This window comes from Barbus barbus (genome assembly GCF_936440315.1).
Source record: "Barbus barbus genome assembly, chromosome: 11".
Lineage (NCBI taxonomy): Eukaryota > Metazoa > Chordata > Actinopteri > Cypriniformes > Cyprinidae > Barbus > Barbus barbus.
This window is the reverse complement of record NC_136739.1, coordinates 10,891,784-10,912,319: the sequence shown is the minus strand read 5'-3', so window position 1 is coordinate 10,912,319 and position 20,536 is coordinate 10,891,784. Positions and strand designations below refer to the sequence as shown.

At 41.6% G+C, this 20,536-nt stretch overlaps 1 protein-coding gene across 1 annotated transcript in view; it reads right to left on the bottom strand.

Moving 5' to 3' along the window:
• The window catches only part of LOC306876761 (G protein-activated inward rectifier potassium channel 1-like), a 63,089-nt gene extending 42,892 nt beyond the window's left edge, over window positions 1-20,197 (bottom strand). The window contains exons 1-3 of the mRNA XM_079428161.1: window positions 19,527-20,197; window positions 17,223-17,892; window positions 15,680-15,896 (exon numbers count right to left, since the gene is read on the bottom strand). Of these exons, the coding sequence (XP_079284287.1) occupies window positions 15,680-15,896; window positions 17,223-17,892; window positions 19,527-19,564 (925 nt within the window). The 5' untranslated portion in view covers window positions 19,565-20,197. The remainder of the gene's footprint in view (window positions 1-15,679; window positions 15,897-17,222; window positions 17,893-19,526) is intronic.
• Window positions 20,198-20,536: the final 339 nt, after the last annotated feature.

The window sequence follows — 20,536 nt, the reverse complement described above, 5'->3', positions numbered from 1 at the left end:
CTACCACGATGAGAAGAAAAACCACCTAGTCTCGTTACATAATTTTATTCTTTTACTTTAGTTTCTTTTCTTTCCGTTGAGTTTCGTGTTCAAAAGTTAAGTTTGCTGCAAAGTCCAGTTCGACTGCACCCGCTTCAAACTTCAACTAGCAACTGACTCTGAAACCATCTCCAGCCAGCGCCCAAGATTGGCTTCCCAAGACTACAAACGACCACTGAACTGTCAGCCAATCAGCAACCTCGGGAAACCCGCTTTCTGCAACAATGACGACAAAAGGGAATCCCTTAACACAAAGGCAATGGAAGCAAGTAACTTCCAGATTTTTGCTGAGCTGGTGCATTTAATACAAATTTTAGCCTCATTGAGAAACTCAATGCGAGGGTTAATTATTCTGTTCAAATGCCCTATGAAATCTTAAATGATTCCCTTTGAGCTAAATTGACCTGTTTTCCTTTACATTACATATTACCTTACAGATGTTTAGCTCTGCTCCCGCTGGGGTTTCTTCTCGAGGTATGAAAATTTTATGCAAAGTAGAATCGAGTGGCTCGCACGTTGCCGGCATTACGGGTCTGCAGAAAAATAATGCTGCGGGAGGTTCTTCTTCTCTCTCTTCCCCCAAACACGTGCAAATGTATAATGCGTTTGCATGCTGTTATTCATCATTCTTTTATATTGCATAATATATTATAATCAAACCGTGTTCAATTGTCTGGTTGTTTGGCTGCATTTAATTCTGAGGAATTATTCTGAGGAATTAAATGATGTATATTCCTCTGGCTTTGAGAAGTTGAGAAGATATATATTATGGATATATACTGTCTGTATATATATATATATATATAATATATATATATATATATTAATGAGCACAGGAATCGGAGACGGGCTCCCCTTTCTCCTCCCTAACATTCTAATACAGCACTCTCTTGGGATATAAAATTGGGAGAGCACGGTGTTTACCTCTCTTCCTCCGAGGAGGTTGATGTGGTCAGCACATTATTACAAGACTTATGAGGAGTTGGTGGAGGTTGTAACTAGAAAAAGCATGCCATAGCATTCTATCACAACCTCCATGTCGGGACCTCTGGTTTTTCCCTGTCTCCACACCGAGGTGTTGAGAGCATGGGTTTAACCATTTTTTCATTCCAGCTCTTTTGCCCTTATTTAGGGGGCTGAATGAATAGGTTATAGGGCGATGTCTAAGGTGGGACACATGCTTGCAGGCTATCTGTTCCATTGCAGCATCACCCCTAAGGCCCAGACATTTTCCAATGCTGGACACAGGCCTAGGGGCTGCTGGGCCCAACCGTGTTCCAGCTCCTCATTCGGGGAGCGTCGCTTCTCGTACTCCCCCAGAATATCTGGAGTCAGAGCGGCACTCCCGGGTCGAAGGTTTATAAGCAGAAGGCGGATCTGCAGACCATCATTCTCACTAGATAGTCTTCGACTTAAAGGTCCTGATGCCTATGGCCCAGGATTTCTGAGGGTGGGCCCCTCTGGGTAGAGTGATGTACACCTCAGCATATGGTGTCCGTCTCTCCTCAGTGCCCTCAGGAGATCGTCTCGTTATCCCTGCCACCCCTGGTGCTTCAGGGCACAGCGGTCTCCAGCGAGCACAACTCTCAGCATTCACCCAGAAAAGTAGCGGTTCTGGGAGGCTTGTTACCTCCTAGGAGGTCTCCAGAGGAGCTAGATTGGGCGTCCCCTGCCGGTCCTCCGTTTCAGGGTACCGATCTTGCCGCTCTAAGCACACCACACGTCAGTCTCGAGAGACTGATTCCCTTAGTAGACTATCTGACAGCATGGAAGCTTCTGCTAAATGTGTCACAATGGGTCCTGTGCACTGTAGAAAGAGGCGAAAGACCTCTATTCAGCAGGGGTATTTCCCACTCTGGTGGGCCCCGAACAGGCTCTGGTCATGGAACAAAAAGTAGTGGACACTGTTTTGAGGAAGGAGGCCATCGAGGTGGTCCCTCCTCACGACAGAGAGTCTGGGTTTTACAACCGGTACTTCATCTTCAAGATGCATACTTCCGTATATCCATCCTTCCTCAACACGTGAAGTTCTAGAGGTTTGCTTTCGGGGGCAAAGCGTACCTATATCGGATTCTTCCTTTCGGCCTTGTTCTCTCACCCTGCATGTTTACAAGTATGTGGATGCTGCTCTGGCTCTTCTGTGATTCCAGGGGATCTGCATACTCATACAGTTTCAGAAACTGTTGGGTCTGATGGCAGCTGTGTCCAAAGTGATACCTTTTGGCCTGTTGTACATGAGATTCCACATGATCAAGGTCACGCGGCTAGGCTTACGGGCCTTAGACATGTGGAACAAACTATGTTTCCTGTCACAAGGCCTCGTGTTGGGGGCTCCGAGTCGTCACGTAACATTAATGACGGACGCCTCTCTCATGGTCTGGGGAGCGGTAATGAGTGGCTGCTCCACCCAAGGTCTGTGGGAAGATCCCCATCTCACGTGGCACATCAACTGCCTGGAGATGTTGGCAGTATTTCAAGCATTGAAACAATTTCTCCCAGACTTGAGAGGCCATCATGTGCTATTTTGCACAGACAACACATCAGTTGTCTTTTACATCCACCGCCAGGGGGGTCTGCACTCGCGCTCCCTGTACAGGCTGGCGTGCTAGAGGAGGAGCAGACATCCTGTCGAGACAGGGGCTGAGGCCCAGGGAATAGAAGCTCCACACCGAGGTGATGGAGCAGATTTGGAAGAAGTTTGGTCGAGCCCAGGTGGACTTGTTTGCGTCTCGAGAGACCTCACAATGTCCCCTCTGGTTCTCTCTGACTCATCCATCTCCACTGGGGCTGGATGCCATGGTGCAGACGTGGCCGAGGCTTCGTCTGTATGCCTTCCCCCCGATTGCTCTGCTCCCGGGTGTTCTGGAGAGAGTTCGCCGGGATGGGGTTCATCTCTTGTTAGTAGTCCCGTATTGGCCGGGCCGTCCATGGTTTGCGGACCTGGTAGCCCTTCTAGAAGACTCTCCATGGGAGATTCCCGTCCGGCAGGATCTGCTCTCACAGGCGGGGGGGGGGGGGGGGGGGGGGGTACCAATCTTTCACCCCTGCTCGGAGTTGTGGAAGCTGTGGGTGTGGCCCCTGAGGCCCTCCAGTCCAAAGCTCCCTCAATGAGGAAACTGTCCTTGAATTGGATTGTGTTCACTTCTTGGTGCAGAAATCGTCAGCTTTTCCCAGTTAACTGCCCAGTTGGTTAAGTTATGGAGTTCCTGCAGGAACGATACTCCGCAGGTTGGACCCCCCTCCACCTTTAGAGTGTTCGTGGCGGCCATATCTGCATACCACATCCCTTTGGGTGGTCAGTCATTAGGGGTGATACCCATTGGTACAAGTTTCTTTCGCTGTACTTGAGGCAAGGAGAAGTGTGGTACCACTCCAGACTCTCAGGTGCATCTGTCTTAGCTGTGCTCGCCATGATTTCACACTAGACAGGCATTTGTCAGTATGGTGACGTAGGCATTCTCGTTCCCAAAGCTTTTTACAACTCAGCTCGAGTTCCTGAAGGGGAACATACCAGGTTACATATGTAACCATGGTTCCCCAAGGGAACGAGACGCTGCATCGCGCTGCCATACTTCCTGCATCCCTGTGAGCAACTTGCTTAAACTTTTCAGAAGCTAACATTGCTTGTTTCAGATGCGCTTTTAAGCTCTCTGGTCTCTACATCACCCCGCCTGTGATGTTTCGCCATTCCGTTGGACTGATTTCAGAGCGTGGGAACACAGGGCCATTCCCAAAGCATTTTGTGATGCAGCGTCTCGTTCCCTGTCGGTCACTATGAGTTATGTAGTAACGACATTAGGGGATTCACTTGGGAGCCCCAATCATCTCTGACTTTAAGAGAAAACGCCAATGAATATTGGCTAGTGGATTTTGCATACCTGAGCCACTCCCCGTGCATACGGGTATAAATAGGTGACAGGTGCATCTACTCATCAGACAGGTGCATCACTCCCCGGTGATTCTGCTGTGCCTCACTATCCTCGATGGCGGGGCGGCTAGGAGGTACGTTGACATTCCCTAGGTGAAGAGTGTGGTTGTGGTGCACCTGTGCCTGCAAAACGCCGCCACTTGGAGGATTCGTCCTCGTCTCCCGTCTAAAGCCTGTAAACTGAGGACCGATCTCACGGCCAAAGCTTGCCATGTTGCGGGCCAAGCCGACTCTGCCCTGCATGCCATGGCTATCCTGTGAGCACACCAAGCCAAGGCACTAAAATGCACGAGGGTAGTACAATCCAAGGTTGATGCAGCTGCGCTTGGCGACTGACCTTGCCCTACGGGTGACGAAAGTCACAGCGCGGTCCCTCAGGACGGCGATGTCCACACTTGTGGCCCAAGAGTGTCATCTATGGCTCAGCCTGGCTGAGATGTCGACAAAGTGCGCTTTCTCGACACTCCCGTCTCCCAGGCTGGACTGTTCAGCAACACTGTCGAGGACTGTGTCCAGCAGTTCTCAGCAGTGCAGAAGCAGACTGAGGCCACCAACACATCGCGGTGTGATGCACCATTTGCCACCGCTCCGTCACGGGCCAGCCCCCAGTCTGCTCGTCACTGTGGGCGCCCTGCTGCATCCTCCAGAGCTGCTCCACCCCATGCTGAATCATAACCTAGGCCGGTGCGTCGAGCTTCTTGCAGGAGTGCGGCACCCCCCGTGCCCCAGCCGACCCCAAAATCGTCCAGGGTGGCAATAAAGTGGCCCTGACATGGGCAACCTGGAGCTGCTCTTTATCAGGAGACGGCGAGGACAGTGCCGCTCCTTCCCCCGGAGGAGGGTCGGGTGGAGAATCATGTATTCTGTTTCCGCTGCTGGCTCAAGGGCCAGCGGTATCCACATTGTCAAAGAAAGAGCAATTTCCTTTTCCTCCGGGTTCTCAGGCTCGTGGGCTGACAATGTTTAACGCAATGCCTCCTCACTCTCGCCCACGATGTCCCCTCTTGCCAGCGGCCAAAAACTGGGGTTGGAAGACACAATGCCTCTCCACGCATCTCTGGCCAGTCCCTCCGGGGACGCGGGGAGTTCTGCTGTGGTCAGTCAGAACGCGATGCCTTCTGCGCTATCCATCTCAACTCAGATTGTCCCTTTGGTACCACTTGTACGGAGTTTGGGGGCGTGGCTTTTGGGGACTCAGCTATGCGATTCAGTTCCCCAGGCGACCTCCCAAGTTCAGCTGCGTTCTCGAGACTTCGGTGGCATTCCGAGATGCACCTGTCTTGCCTGAGGAGATTGCTGTCCTCCTGGCAAAGGATGCAATCGGGCCGGTCCCTCCAGCCGATAAGAAGCAGGGGTTTTAGAGCCCTTACTTCATTGTACTCAAGAAAGAAGGTGGCCTACGGCCAATCCTGGATCTGCAAGTCTTGAATCGGGCCCTGTCAAGCTTCCGTTCAAGATGTTAACGCAGAAGCACATCATCAGATGCATCCAACCCCAGGATTGGTTTGCAGCGGTTGACATGAGGGATGCTTACTTTCATGTCTCGATTCGCCCTCGACACAGACCGTCGGTCTGTGTTCGAGGGTCGGGCTTGGCAGTACAGGGTCCTACCCTTCGGGCTCTCCCTGTCCCCTCGTGTCTTTGCAAAAGTCACGGAGGGCACGCTTGCCCCGTTATGGGAAGTGGGCATCAGGATCCTCAACTGTCTTGAGCATGGCCCGCGTGCGAGAACAGTTGCACGATCACAGGGACCTCGTGCTCCGGCACCTCAGCCAGTTGGGGCTTCGGGTCAACTGGGAAAAGAGCAAGCTCTCCCTCGTGCAGAGAAACTCTTTTCTCAGTATAGCGGTAGACTCTGTGAGTGTGGTGGCGCATCTCACCAACAAGCGTGCCCAGCCCATGCTGACCTGCCTAAGACCCTTCAGAGGCAGGATGGTGGTACCACTGAAACACTTTCAGAGGCTCCTGGGGCATATGGCATCCGCAGCCACAGTCTCGCCGCTCGGATTGCTTCAAATGGGACCACTTCAGCACAGGTTACACTCCCGAGTCCCAAGATGGGCATGTTGCCGCAGTACAGTTCGCGTATCCATCACGCCAATGCGTTGCCGCTCATTCAGCCCCTGGACGTACCTTGTCTTTCTACGGGTCAAAGTACCCTTAGAACAAATGTCTCGGCATGTCGTTGTCACGATGGATGCCTCCAGTGCGGGCTGGTGCACTACATGCAACGGGCAGGCAGTCTTGGGGTTCTGGACAGGGCCTCGACTGCTTTGGCACATCAACTGCCTTGAGTTGCTGGCAGTGCTACTAGCCTTGCAGCGATCCTGCTGCTTGGATAGCAGGTGTTGGTCCTCACGAACAACACTGCGGCTGTCTCGTACATCAAGACGTGACAGACTTGAGTGTTTTGTCCACCGGCGGTGGAAGACACTTTCACTCAGGCCAGAGCCCTCTCTACGAGGCGAGCTCTTGTCTTAGAGTTCAGTCTGTTCGCAATCTGGTGTTCTTCTCGCCAAGAAGACCCCTGAAGATGCATGACTGGAGTAGTGCTTTCTTTCCTGCAGGAAAGGTTCGAGCGTAGGATGTCACCCTCCACCTTGAAAGCGTATGTGGCTGCTATCGCAGCACATCACGTTGCACTGAACGGCCAGTCCCTGGGAAAGCATGATCTCATCGTCAGGTTCCTGAGGGGTGACAAAAGGCTAAATCCTCCTAGGCCACCCCTGGTGCCCTCCTGGGATCTCTCTATCGTTCTGCTTGGACTTCAGAGGGGTCCCTTTGAGCTGCTGGATTCAGTCGAGCTGAAGTTCCTGTCTGCTAGGACAGCGCTCCTGACCGAGCTCACTTCCATCAAGAGGGTCGGGGACTTCCAAGCATTTTCGGTGAGTGAAGAGTGCCTTGTGCTTGGACCGGACTACTCTCACATTGACATTTGTCTGTCACACATTTGCAATGCCATAAAGTTGTGATGGGGTTCAGGTTGTGGCGCTTTCCATGGACCCCTAATGTCGTCACGACAGAACTCGTTTTGACCGACAGATAGGGAACGTCTCGGTTACGTATGTAACCCTTGTTCCCTGATGGAGGGAACGGAGACATTATGTCCCTATGCCACAATCTTGAACCATCGCTGGGTGCGATGTTCAAGATTGTGTTCAAGATCAGTTTCTCGGCTCCTCAGCGGAAAACCTGATGAGTGGATGCACCTGTCGCCTATTTATACCCGTATGCACGGGGAGTGGCTCAGGTATGCAAAATCCACTAGCCAATATTCATTGCCGTTTTCTCTTAAAGTCAGAGATGATTGAGGCTCCCAAGTGAATCCCCTAATGTCATCACGACATAACGTCTCCATTCCCTCCATCAGGGACCGAGGGTTACATGCGTAACCGAGACGTTACATACGTAACCTGGGACGTTATTTATGACTGTTTTAAATCGCTGTGGAGGAATTCAGAATGGCTTCAGTTCAGCAACATTTGTCAAGCATAAATTAAGATGCTGAGTAGAATTTGTAGTTCCTTCAGTGAAGGCTTCCGAGTTCTGTTGCAGCAAAACGTGCCTATAACATCACCATGCATGCTCAACCTTGATATTTACCAAAAATTTCACTTTTTTGATTCATCTGTCCATAAGACATTTTTTTTTTTAATTCTTGATGATCATCCCCCTACTACAAATATAAGGCAATTTGTTGTGTTTTTTAAAGTGTGACATGGTTTTCACTTTACTACTCTCTTGTCTGTATGTAAAAAACTGTAAATTTTTAAGTGTGTTCATTATTATAATTTTTTGCCTAATGTAGATCATAAAAGGCTGCTGCTTTTTGACGGATTACTGAGTGTTCAGACATGTTCAGTGCAGGTGGGCTAATCACAACATTTATGACTGTAAAACTCCATGAGCCCGTCCCTGAACTCTGTACAGAACAAATCATTTATACAACAGAACAACATCAGCTGCACTGCTGAGCCAATTATTTATCTTTCTCTCTTTCTGTTTGTGACAGATCCTTGGATGATATTTTTCCTCACCAAACAGGGTTCACATGGGGTTATGCACCACTTCACGCCCTCAAACAATCTATCACCATTCAGCCTAGCCATGGCAAATCCCTAAAGACACAATTACCAAGCCCCTTTCACTTGAGAAATGACACACACAAACACACAACACAACACAACACAAAATACTGCTCTGCTCAGTTGTCTCCATTGTTATGTCAGTTAGGGCCTGTTCATTCTTCATCATGACCAGCAGTTTTAGGGGCTGGGACAGCACAGACTGTCTAAAACAGCGATTGTGGTTAAAGCTAAATATATTAGACAAAAAAAGTTAAACTATTGAATTAAATGGTTTGTATTAAATGGTTTGTAGTCATTCTGTAATATTAAATACTGTATATCAATTATCCAGTGACAGTAAGCAGTAATTAATTTGGTATTTTAACGCTAATAGCACATCAGTCAAATTTACCAAATGAAACAAGTTCAATGAAATATTAAGTTCAGTAAAATTGAGTGTTATTTATTTATTTAGCTGGCATAAGATTAGGGGGAAATCTGTCAGTGTTATGTAGTTCTGTTATGTTGGGGCTTAAAAGAGTTCATGTTATGTCTGCGTTTTGTGGGTAAACATTATGCTAGAGCCTGTGGTTCAAGGATGAGCATTAAGACTATATTGATGCTACTTTGTTTAAAAAGATTTTAAAAGTTCTCATTACTATTGGTTTCTAAACTTAAATAGATGGAGGCAATCGGTTTCCTCAAATGAAATTAGTTGTCTTAGCTGAAAGGGTTTTTACAGTGTATGCACTCAAGGGCTACTAGCTCATCTCTGCATATCCATAATGCATGCTATGGTTTTGCTAGCACAATGTGGTATATTCTGCCCATTGGTTTCATCATTCATGAAACTCCTTATCACTGGTTGCAGAACAGCTGGGCAAAGCTCAAAGCTTACAGTCTGTATTTATAAAGATCTTTATCAGTCTGATCTGAGAACAGGGCTAAATTTACACTCTGCATTTAGTAGGATTTTGATGATTCTTTGTGAAGGGATTTTGCTGTGGGCTGCATCCTTCCAGAAAAGCATCAATATCCTTCACAGAGAAAATAAGCGGGAAATCCTCCTCATGAAATGATAATGTGGACAGGGACACAAAATGCTGGGATATGTTTAATGGAAAATACAAACAAACAGCATGGATTCAAACACAATGGATGCAAACACAAATTATAATCCAAGAAAAGAAACACATGGATAAAAGATGTATGAGCCCATCACAAAGCCAATGAGCTGAAGAACATCTGAATCTTTTTCACTGTATTCATAACTTTCTCACCAGATTACTGTTATTCTTAATCATCTCCAAACAAAGATCAGTGTGCTCAAAACAATTAACACAGCCATCTGAACTGACTCTTAATTTAGTAAAACATTAATTTATACATTAAGTACTGTATTCTTTATAGCTACCACATATTTTACAGTTTTTGTTTGTTTATTTTTTTGTTTTTATCTCTGAGACCAATTTACCTAAGTCACTTTTAATAAAAACTGTTCAAACAGTGAGCCTCTTATTTGGCAGTATATTAGCAGTTTATTTAGGCTAAAATGTGCATCATGTCCTGTATAATTTAAATTAGTTAAATGAGGTACCGCATTAGGCACATTTCTAGGTTATCTATAAACAACAACAACAAAATAAGGTTTTTACAGTATGAAAAGTAGTTCTTCACAGAAGTGCTGATTAACCTGAACTTTGACTGTGGGTTGTCTGTGACATGCCATGTGAGGATGAGACCATTAAAACACTATTAACCTGTAAATGATGACATGTGCTCCTCTGTAAAGTTTCAAATGTTAATAGATGGCTGAGAATGTAGAGTTTACATATTCACGTTCACAAAAAAATAAAAAAATAAAAATAAAAAAATAACGTGAGGAAAAAAACAAACAAATCCAAGGTAGTTCACACGTATTTTGGGTTGCAAATTCAGATTCAGTAATAAACTCATCCAATTTTAAAGGTGTGGTTGAATGCGATTTCGCTTTTTTAACGTTAGTTAGTGTGTAATTGTCAGTCCTGTGCCGTGTGTTTCCCGCCTCTTGTGTCCTTATATGGTTATTTTCCTGTCCTCCTTTAGTTTGATTATGATTCCGTTCAGCTGTGTTTGATTACTTATCTAGTTTCTTCCTGTGTATTTAAGTTCCTGTCTGTTCAGTTAGCTTTCGTCTGGTCTACTCGTTACTCCCGGTGTTCCTGTGTGTCTGCCCAGCCTTATATTGCCCTGTTGAGTTGGATAAAAAACTGTTTATTTGAGTTTATCCTTGTCTCCGTGTTTCTCATTTCTCCTCGCTGTGTGCACCGTAAAAGTAATGTTGCTGTTTGAGCATAAACAATATCTGCAAAGTTACGACGCTGAAAGTTCAATGCAAACGGAGATGTCTTTTAAAATTATGGCAGTTTAATGCCTACAAAAATGACTCGTAGGCACTACAAAGAGCTACTTCCTGGGTTTGTGACGTCACAAACCCAGAAAAACCCCGGGAACATGCAACAAAGTGGTGAGGCCACGCTGCGCTGCTTTAGTGAAGAGGAAGAGAAAACTAGGGGTGCACGTAAAAATGTATTCATATATGAATCGCAATTATGTCTTCTAATGGATTCACAAGTTATAAAATCAGTGTTCTAAAGCAGCAGTTCTTAATCCTATTCCTCTTGTCCCCTGCTCTGCATCTCTCTCTCTCTCTCTCTCTCTCTCTCTCTCATGTAGTACTTCGATTACAGACCAAAATTACATCATGTTCCTATTCAAACTGTTCGAGGAAATAGCAGAGCAAGTGAGCTATCGTGTCATTGATGCGGAAGCAGTTCAGTTCATAGCGTGCGAGTAAAGTGTGAGATTTGTGAGAGAAAATATCCAAATGGCTAATAAAAAGTTGTACCGTGAGGATGTGTTGCAAATGTTATTTGCCGATTCTGACTCTGAAGGGGAATATTTGCCTTTCGGAAATGACAATCAGTCGTCCAATAATCGCGCTTCTCCCAGTACATCTTTGCAGATTTATTCATTTATTTTATTTTTATTATTTTAATATTTTTTATTTTGTGGTGCACGTGAATTTTTTTTATGCATGTGAATTTAGCTACATGTGTGCATCATATACTTTGCATGAAATATTATTGAGACTAATCTGGCTCCATGGTCCACCTGACATGAGACATCATTTCTCTCTATCTCTCTCTCTCTCTCTCTCTCGTTGAGTGTTCGTTTATATGTTCTGAATCTAATTAGTCAACAGTACTTCAACAGAACTGATCTGTCACGAATATATTAAGAGAGATTTTGGTGTTTAAATAACAAACAGTGAAAACATTGAACAGAAATAGTTTAGAGATTTTCTTCTTTTTTGTTCTCCACAGGGAATATATATATATGTGTGTGTGTGTGTGTGTGTGTGACCCTGGACCACAAAACCAGTCATACGGGTAATTTTTTCGAAATTGAGATTTTATACATTATCTGAATGCTGAATAAATAAGCTTTCCATTGATGTATGGTTTGTTAGGATAGGACAATATTTGGCCGAGATACAACTATTTGAAAATCTGTAATCTGAGGATGTAAAAAAATCTAAATATTAAGAAAATCGCCTTTAAAGTTGTCCAATTGAAGTTCTTAGTCATGCATATTACCAAGCAAAAATTAAGTTTTGATATATTTACGGTAGGAAATTTACAAAATATCTTCATGGAACATGATCTTTATTTAATGTTCTAATGATTTTTGGCATAAAAGGAAAATCTATAATTTTGACCCATACAATGTATTTTTGGCTATTGCTACAAATATACCCCAGCTTCATATCAAGCTGACACAATTTGCATTGTTAAAAGCGCTATACAAATAATAGTGACTTGTATGTGTGTGTGTATATGAACCATCTCACTTATGGTGAGATCAGATCTCAGTTGAAATTAGAAATGCAAACTGATATTTCTACTAATACACAATAGACCAAAAGATAGACATAACTGGCTTAAAACCATGCATCATATCACATGTATTTACTATATTTGACCCTGGACCACAAAACCAGTCTTAAGTCGCGCGGGTATACTTGTAGCAATAGCCAACAATACATTGTATGGGTTAAAATTATAGATTTTTCTTTCAGATCATTAAGATATTAAGTAAATATCATGTGCCATGAAGATATTGTGTAAATTTCTTACCGTAAATATATCAAAACTTAATTGTTGATTAGTAATATGCATTGGTAAGAACTTAATTTGGACAGCTTTAAAGGTGACTTTCTCTATTTAGAATTGTTTTCTTTTTTTTTTTCACACCCTCAGATTCCAGATTTTCAAATAGTTGTATCTCGGCCAAATATTATCCTATCCTAACAAACCATACATCAATGGAAAGCTTATTTATTCTTTATTTTTTAAAGACCCTTATGACACACAAACACACACATATATATAAATATAGTGCATGCATGTGATGGAACCCCACTTTACGTAAAATATCAGAAAAATAACACAAAAATATTGAGGTAAATAGAAAACAGCATAATGTCGTCAAGTTTAACAAACCTTGTACTGTTCCTGCACCTGAATTTCCTTAATGAGAATGTGTTTTTTAATAAAGTCCCTGATCATTTCAGCCTGATGTCAACAGTTTGGATTGCACATTTGGACTAAAGTTATTGTTAAAGAAGTGACAAATCTTGACTAACTTTAAGTGGACCCCAGTGATAAAAATAAAACGATGACAAACATCAAATAGGTCTTTAAACTAAGCCTTAACTAACCTGCAGTGACAATTTAGCTAGCAGTACAACTGCATGCAGCTCAGCTTCAAACATGACAGTTACAGAAAGGTGTTCTTCTAAATTCCTTGAACTTTACACAACTTATCCTAAATAAAAATGCTTGATTTCACTGGAGAATCTTCATCAGTGACAGCCTTCCAGGTCTGTACAGATGTTTCATGAAATTTAAAATAGTTTGTGTAGTTTTATTTTAAAGCTTCAGACTGCTGGAGAGATTCTGCATTCACTGATAAAATTTCTCAAATCACCATGACGGGCACATAAATCTGCCTCTGACGTTTTTGTTGCTGTGTCAGAACTATTCAGGAATATTTGCTGAGTGAACTGGCAACTCTCAAAATAGACTTCTCCTTGAAAAAAAATGCTCAAGTGATAAAAGGAGTGAGGTTTGATGTTGATGAATGTTCACTCATCTATTTCACATATACACTCTCCCCAATCTTAATAGTGGCTGTCTGAAATATGTTTCAGCATTAAATTCCAATGCCTAGAGGGCAGGTATGGCTTGGCCGATGTATATTTGTGTTATAGACTAATATCTTTCAATATTTTGAGGTACACATACTGTATAATGTACGCTGAAATTAAGTCAACATTTTATTGCTCAATATTTACTCACTAAAAATATTTAAAGACTGATATTTTGGAAATGACACAATGAAGAACTAACACATCTGTTCAACTGCCAATACTGGATATATATCTGTTTAGAAATAACATATTCTTTTTAGGTTGAGTTTATTCTGTTCGGACCATAGAAACTTCTAATATGAAACAAACTTTCAATAGTTCCTATTTTCTGTTACCCTGAGCTGTTTAATAGGAACCCAGTGTCAAGGCAGACTTTCAGGCTCTTAGCATCTTTTTGTGCTCTGTCTGATCCACGTCCTCTCCCTCTGTTAGCTCTGTCTGTCTAAGGAAAAAGTGCTTTTCACACACTTTCCAGGACTTCATAGTAATCATACGTTCAAAGGCTGCATGGAAACACAAAGGAGGGAGGTGGGGGATTCAAAGTGGGTTGCCATAGAAACAGTGTTACAGCCACCAGAAAACTGGAGACTCTTGGGATTCTGTACTTTCACTGTTCATCAGTTATTAACATTGTATTGTGCTCATGCCACATGAGTCTCCAGCAGAAATGCTGGAGAGAAAGTGTTGGACATTAGTGACTTCAGCAGGTTGAACAATATGAAATAAGTCCAGACTTGGAATTTCCTCTTGGCGTCTATTTCTAATTACCAGTTACCACTTTCACTATATTGCTTTTTTTTTTTTTTTTTTATGAATCTATGTGGACTGCATTTGTCTAACAGAAACTATGCAGAGCTGTAGGTCCACCCATGCAACCTTGCAATGCTGTTTGCAATGTTATGGTTTCTGGAAACATCAAATGGGTAAATGATGGAACTTGTAAGTTTGGGATGGAACTGCCTGTTATGTTGAACCAGAAATTGGGTTAAAGGCCCTTCTAACTGTCTTTATATACTCTCTTTGTATGGTAGGATGAAGATTTTTGTTATACATTGCTAGATCAAAACCTCATAGTGCTGGCCAACTGTAGTGATATTTCCACCTCCCAATATCCAACAAGACTTGATCATTTTCCAAAATGAAACTTATCCATAATAAATAGAATATGATTATAAAAAAAGAGCTCTGTGTTTAAAAAAAAGAGCTTTAAAAAATAGGCCATAAGATTTTTAAAATGTTGCTTTTTATCCTAAGGGATATACACTGACAACACACTGGTTTTACCAACCTCCACAAACAGCATGTTTACAATTACACTTCATTGCTGATCAATATAACACAATCAATTGCACTTCAAGGCCAGTGAGATACCCCTTGATTTCTGTTTTAGTAAGTCGCCTTAATAGGATGTGGTAGTCTTTCTAAATGAATAAATAGTACAGTGTCCCTCCCTTTTCCCTGCACCATTTTTAAAGGAATAATTCACCCAAAAATGAGCACTTCCTGAAAATGTACTCACCCTCAGTCCATCCAAGATGTAGATGAGTTTGTTTCTTCATCAGAACAGATTTTGAGAATGTAGTACTTGCTCAAATATGGATCCTCTGGTTGCCATCAGAATGAGAGTCTAAACAGCTGATAAAATCTAGCATATTGGCTGTTTATTATATTTATAACACATGTTAATGCCTTATTCTGCATGACCATATATAAGATCCCTTAATCCTACCCATACTGTACCTAAACTTGACAACTACATTACTAACTATTAATAAACAGCAAATTAGGAGTTCATACAGGCAAAAGTCATAGGTAATAGTTAGTTAAAGCTGTCCCTTCTGGCCAAAATATCAGTCCTTAATTCAGAATAATGTGAAGTCCATCCCCTGTTGTCTTCTCACATTAAAATCCACTGCTTATTAAAATTAAAATCCGCTGCTTGTAAACAGTGCTTGGTCTTTGCATATTTCTCTCCTGATTCAGGCGAGATGACTTTTCAGTATAAATTTGAAGATAAAAAGGTTTGAAGTTAAATACATAGTTGTTTATTACAAACATGCAGCTTTCCGCTTCACAATATGTTAACTGTACTGAAGTGGTATGGAATACTTCTGGATTATTGTGGGTTTTTTTTTTCAGCCATTCACTGCAGATGATCCATTGATGAGCAAGTGATGTAATGTTAAATTTCTCCAAATCTGTTCCGATGAAGAAACAAACTCATCTACATCTTGAATGGCCTGAGGTTGAGTAAAACGTCAGAAAATTCTAAAACTAAAACCATTCCTGTGACTTTCAGAGGCTTTTTGACTCAACATCAAAATAATACTTTTAACTGCAATCCAGGCTTAAGACAATGCATGATTAAAAATAGCAGACAGAATAACTTACCGGTCGTTTCAACAATACCCTCCAAAATCACGACTATTTCGAACTGTTCTGTCTGCATGGATCGCTGTGAGAGCTCATAGAAGGGGCTCTTGGTGTCGATCACGTGACAGATTGTGAGTGGTGACACGAGAAAGAGTTGGTCCGCTCCGGTGCTAAAGCCCACATCCAGCTCCAGCTGATCCAGGGGGAGGAACTCACCCTCGGGTGTCTGTCGGGACTGCATGAGCGAAAAGAGGGGAGATGGGGCGTAAAAATTGCTTTACATACTGTACGGTGAATTGAGCTGTGAGGATAGACAGTCAGGCATCAAAGGACAAAACAGGTAGGACATCAAATTAAAGCTCAAAATATACAATAAAGAAATAAATGCTATTTTTATACCGATCAGAAGTTACCAAGACACTATGCAGCAAGAATTTTGGCAGCATTTCTGGCCAGCATACTAAAATATAGGCCTAAACTGAAACATGGCAGACGTAGGGATTGCGAACCTATTTTCTGATGAACTTTTCAACAGTCTCTTATGCTTTTCTAATTGAAATCTATAACATTAAAGTGAAATAAGGTTCTTTCTCGCCCTCTTTTATTTGAACTATTTTTAATTAAATGAGAGAATGTCATGATTCACAACCAAGTGCTGGCTGATTATGTTAATGAACAACAGAGGGCAGGGTAACACTTTCCATTACAGTGCCCATGTTACACGTCTTTCATGTATTTCATGTAAATATAGGCCAAGCTACAACAATAATAATATTAATGAAGTTTAGCAGCTGTAGAAAGCAACGGTAGGTATAGATGTTTTGAAACATATGCCCCCCACAAAATTAAAATATATCATAATTTACTCACATTCATGTTGCTCCAAACCTGTATGACGTTTTTCCCTTTATGGAACATAATAAAATATATTTTGAAGATTATTAGTATTCAAACCATTTTCGTTCCTATTGACATCCATAGTATAGACAAAAAATACAATTGAAGACAATAGGTACCAAAAATGTCCTTCAAAATATTGTTTGTTATGTTCCACAAAAGAACGTCTCACAAGTTTTAAGTTACAGGACCTAAATTAAGATGAATAATGACACTATTGTCTTTTTTAGTTGCTTTACAGCTGAACTGTATTCATTTTATAACTGAATAGCTTTACAACAGTAACACTGTTATGTTCTTGCTTATTACGGTGAAGTTGCTTTGAAACATTCTGTATTAAATAAGGTGCTAAATAAATAAGTTGACATGACAGGTTTAGAACATCATGAGGGTGATTAAATGATAACAGAATTTTCATTTTGGGGTGGTCAATTCCATTTTTCAACAATACTAATTAAAATAAGTATTGAAAACACAAGATTTGTTATAATATCCATGTTAAACCTATTAGTACACATAAAACCAAACCACCATCCTAACCATACAGTAAGTACATGTAGTTACTGATATTACTCAGTACTTAAATGTATAATTGCACTGTAACACAGACACAAAAATGTAATGTAGCCCATAAACTCTAAGTGGACAAAAGGCAGACCCTTACCTTGAGTAATTTACACCGGATCTGGGCTGAAACCATATGGCTGTTGCGCAGATTTCCCACTCTGAACATTAGCGTGAGTTTGCCGTCGCGCATTGAGATGACTGCGTTTTCACTAAACATCAGAGTCTCTGCCCTCTTCTTGGGTTGAGACATCTTAATAAACATACAGCCTATTAAAAAGGCATCCACTATGGAGCCCAAGATGGACTGAAACAGGAAGAGAATGATTCCTTCTGGACATTTATCAGTGATATATCTGTGGCCATATCCTATAGTGGCCTCTGTCTCAATGAAGAAAAGGAAAGCAGAGGGAAAGTTATAGACGTTGGCCACGCATGGTGTGTACTTCTCATTGTGGACTCGGTTTAGGTCCCCTCTTATATATGCGATGACCCACCACATTGAAGCCATGAATAACCAGGCTACGGTGTATGTGAGGATGAAGATGAAGAGGTTCCATCGCCATTTGAGGTCTACTAAAGTTGTGAATAAGTCTGAAAGATATCTGCTGGTCTCCCCACCCAGGTTTCCATGCTGGACGTTGCATCGTCCGTTCTTGTCGACAAATCGTTGTCGTTTCCTCCTCTTGTCTTTCTGATGGCTGGAAGATGTGGTGGTCACTACCTGATAGTCGCTTCCAAATTTCTTACGAAGAGCAGACATTTTTATCCTGCAGAGACAGAAGTAAAGCAAACTTGACTGTCTGATATTTTAGTAGTGCATTAGACATGTCATGACCTTTTCACTGGATAAAGATGTTATAAGTAAAAACAAAAGCATAAAAGACCAAAGCTTGTTGTCACATGAATAAGTTGTCACATAGGCTTTATCTCAGTAAGTACTGCAGCATTTATTAATTTATTTTTTTTAGTATAATTCATAAATCATTAATTGCTGGTGAGTAAACAATAAAAAACACTACATTTTAGTACATTTCATCATCATTTCACTACATTTCAACAAAGGTTATCATTATAATGTACTTTTTAACTGAAAGGCTGATATGTCAGTTTTCACATGATTTATAGTAATATTATTTTGTTGAATAATTAGATGTTTGCCTACTCAGTAGCTTTATAGGTTACATTTCATTTCAAGATGTCGCTGATATACAAATAAGCAGTGCATAATATTACCTTACAAACTGTACTTACTATAGGTTTAGGGTCAGGTTTGAGATTACTTGCTTGTAATTATGCATAATTTACAGTTGTTACTTTAGTAAGTACGCGCAACAGGACACTGTAAAATAAAATGTTATAGCTTTCAATTTTCTTGGCTTTTTTCCTCATTGGCTGTTTTATTAATTGCCTTTGCTCCATAATTGCTTCATTGTTTACATTTTGCTGTGGAAGATAGCTTTTGTACTTAAGACAGAAATAAACAACAACTTAGAGTTAATGGACAGCAGATTCCATTGTTATAGCTGTAAAATATTTACTGTATCTTGGCCAGTAACGGGGAACCGACTTTTTTGGGTTACACTTTATTTTAAGGTGCCCTTGTTAATTATACATTTAAGTACTGAGTAAGATTAATTAACTACATGTACTTACTATTTGGTTAGGGTTAGGATTAGGGTTCCTTGCATGTAACTAAGAGTAATAGTATTTTAATAGTACATGTAACGTGTAACAACAACGCCTTTAAATAAAGTGTTAGCCTTTTTTGTAGTCAACATGGTCACACTTTATTTTAAGGTCCAGTTCTCGCTATTAACAAACCATTAACTATGATTTATGCTTCAATAAACTACTAATTTGCTGTTTATTAATAGTTGTTATATGACTATGATCAGGGATGTAGAATATGGTCTTGCAGAATATGTGCTTTATAGGTATAAACAGCCAATATTTTGGTAATAGGAATGCTATAAGCAACTACTTAATAGTGAGAATTGATCCCTATACTAAAGTGGGTAACACTTTAGAATAGGGAACACTTATTCACTATTAACTACGACTTTTCCCTCAATACATTCCTAATTGGCTGCTTATTAATAGTTAATAAGGTAGTTGTTAAAGGTATTGGGTAGGATTAGGGATGTAGAATAAGGTCATGTAGAATAAGGCATTGATATGTGCTTAATTGCTACTAATAAATTGCTAATATTCTAGTAACATGCATGCTAATAAGCAACTAGTTAAGAGACCCTAAAATAAAGTCTTACAATAAAGTGTTATCGTCAACATTGCCTTTCAAAACTCAACTTACAGTGCCCTGAGAAATAGTCAGCACAAATTATGAGGATAGCCCCTGTCTAATTAAAATATGAAGAATAAGAAGAGAAGACAATAATCTTACCGATTTTCACCGTACAGGGATTGTTCCTCTCTTCTCATTACATGCGTAGCATTTCAGACTGAAGCGAAGTTTAAAGGGAAAGTCGTTTATTTATTTTCTGAAACGGTGTAACGATGCATGTTTGCTTGTTGGGTCTGAAAGCAGAGATGCAGGGAACTCTCCACAGGCGCTGTCCAGCAGCTCGGTCTTCACTCATCTGTTAATTTGAGTTTCACAAACCCCAGCTCAAAGTTGTGGATGATTTTTCGTCAGTCTCATCACAGATGAACAGTCCAAACACAGATGAGCGAATCCTTCTGTCCAGCGATTTGCTCAACAACTGATGGGTACATGCTTTCTCAACACCTGGAAGATTTTTCTCCACCTCTGTCTGCTCTGCAGCAGAACATATACAACTTAACTAGATTACATTGCTCAAGAGCCTGTGTGTTCAAGCCAAACTGATGGTTATTAGTTCAACCGGACGCGCCTCAGACAGCCAGATTTACAGTAGGTTTCCTTCCCAAACCCAAAGCTCACTCGTTCCAGCGGTATCGAGCTCGTTTCAAGAGAATGAGACAAAAATGGCCAAACGGTCGCAGGGACGGCCAGGTCCTGTCCTTCAGACCCTCAGAGTGAGTGTGTGAGGCAGCTCTTTGTCTCTTCAGTTGAGCGTTTCTCTCGCCGCATCTGAAGCTCCTCGCAGGATACTGAGGCGTGTATCATTCACCAGGGGAGGGCGGAACTTCACAATCACAATTCACGTTTATTGGCTAAGGAAGTTACACTTACAAGTAATTTGACTTCACAGTTATTCATGATAACACAAACAATCTTTGTACCTTGTACATTAGTATAAGGTACGTTGCTTTAGTCTTGCTTCATAAGCATCAAATTTCAGTCAGATCCTGATTTATAACATTAAGTCTCATTTTCATTTCCTCTCCAAAATATGTCATTATTGATGTAAAAAAATATGTTATGAATGTTGTTTTGTGTAGCAATGAGTTGTTCAGTGAGTAAATGAAATA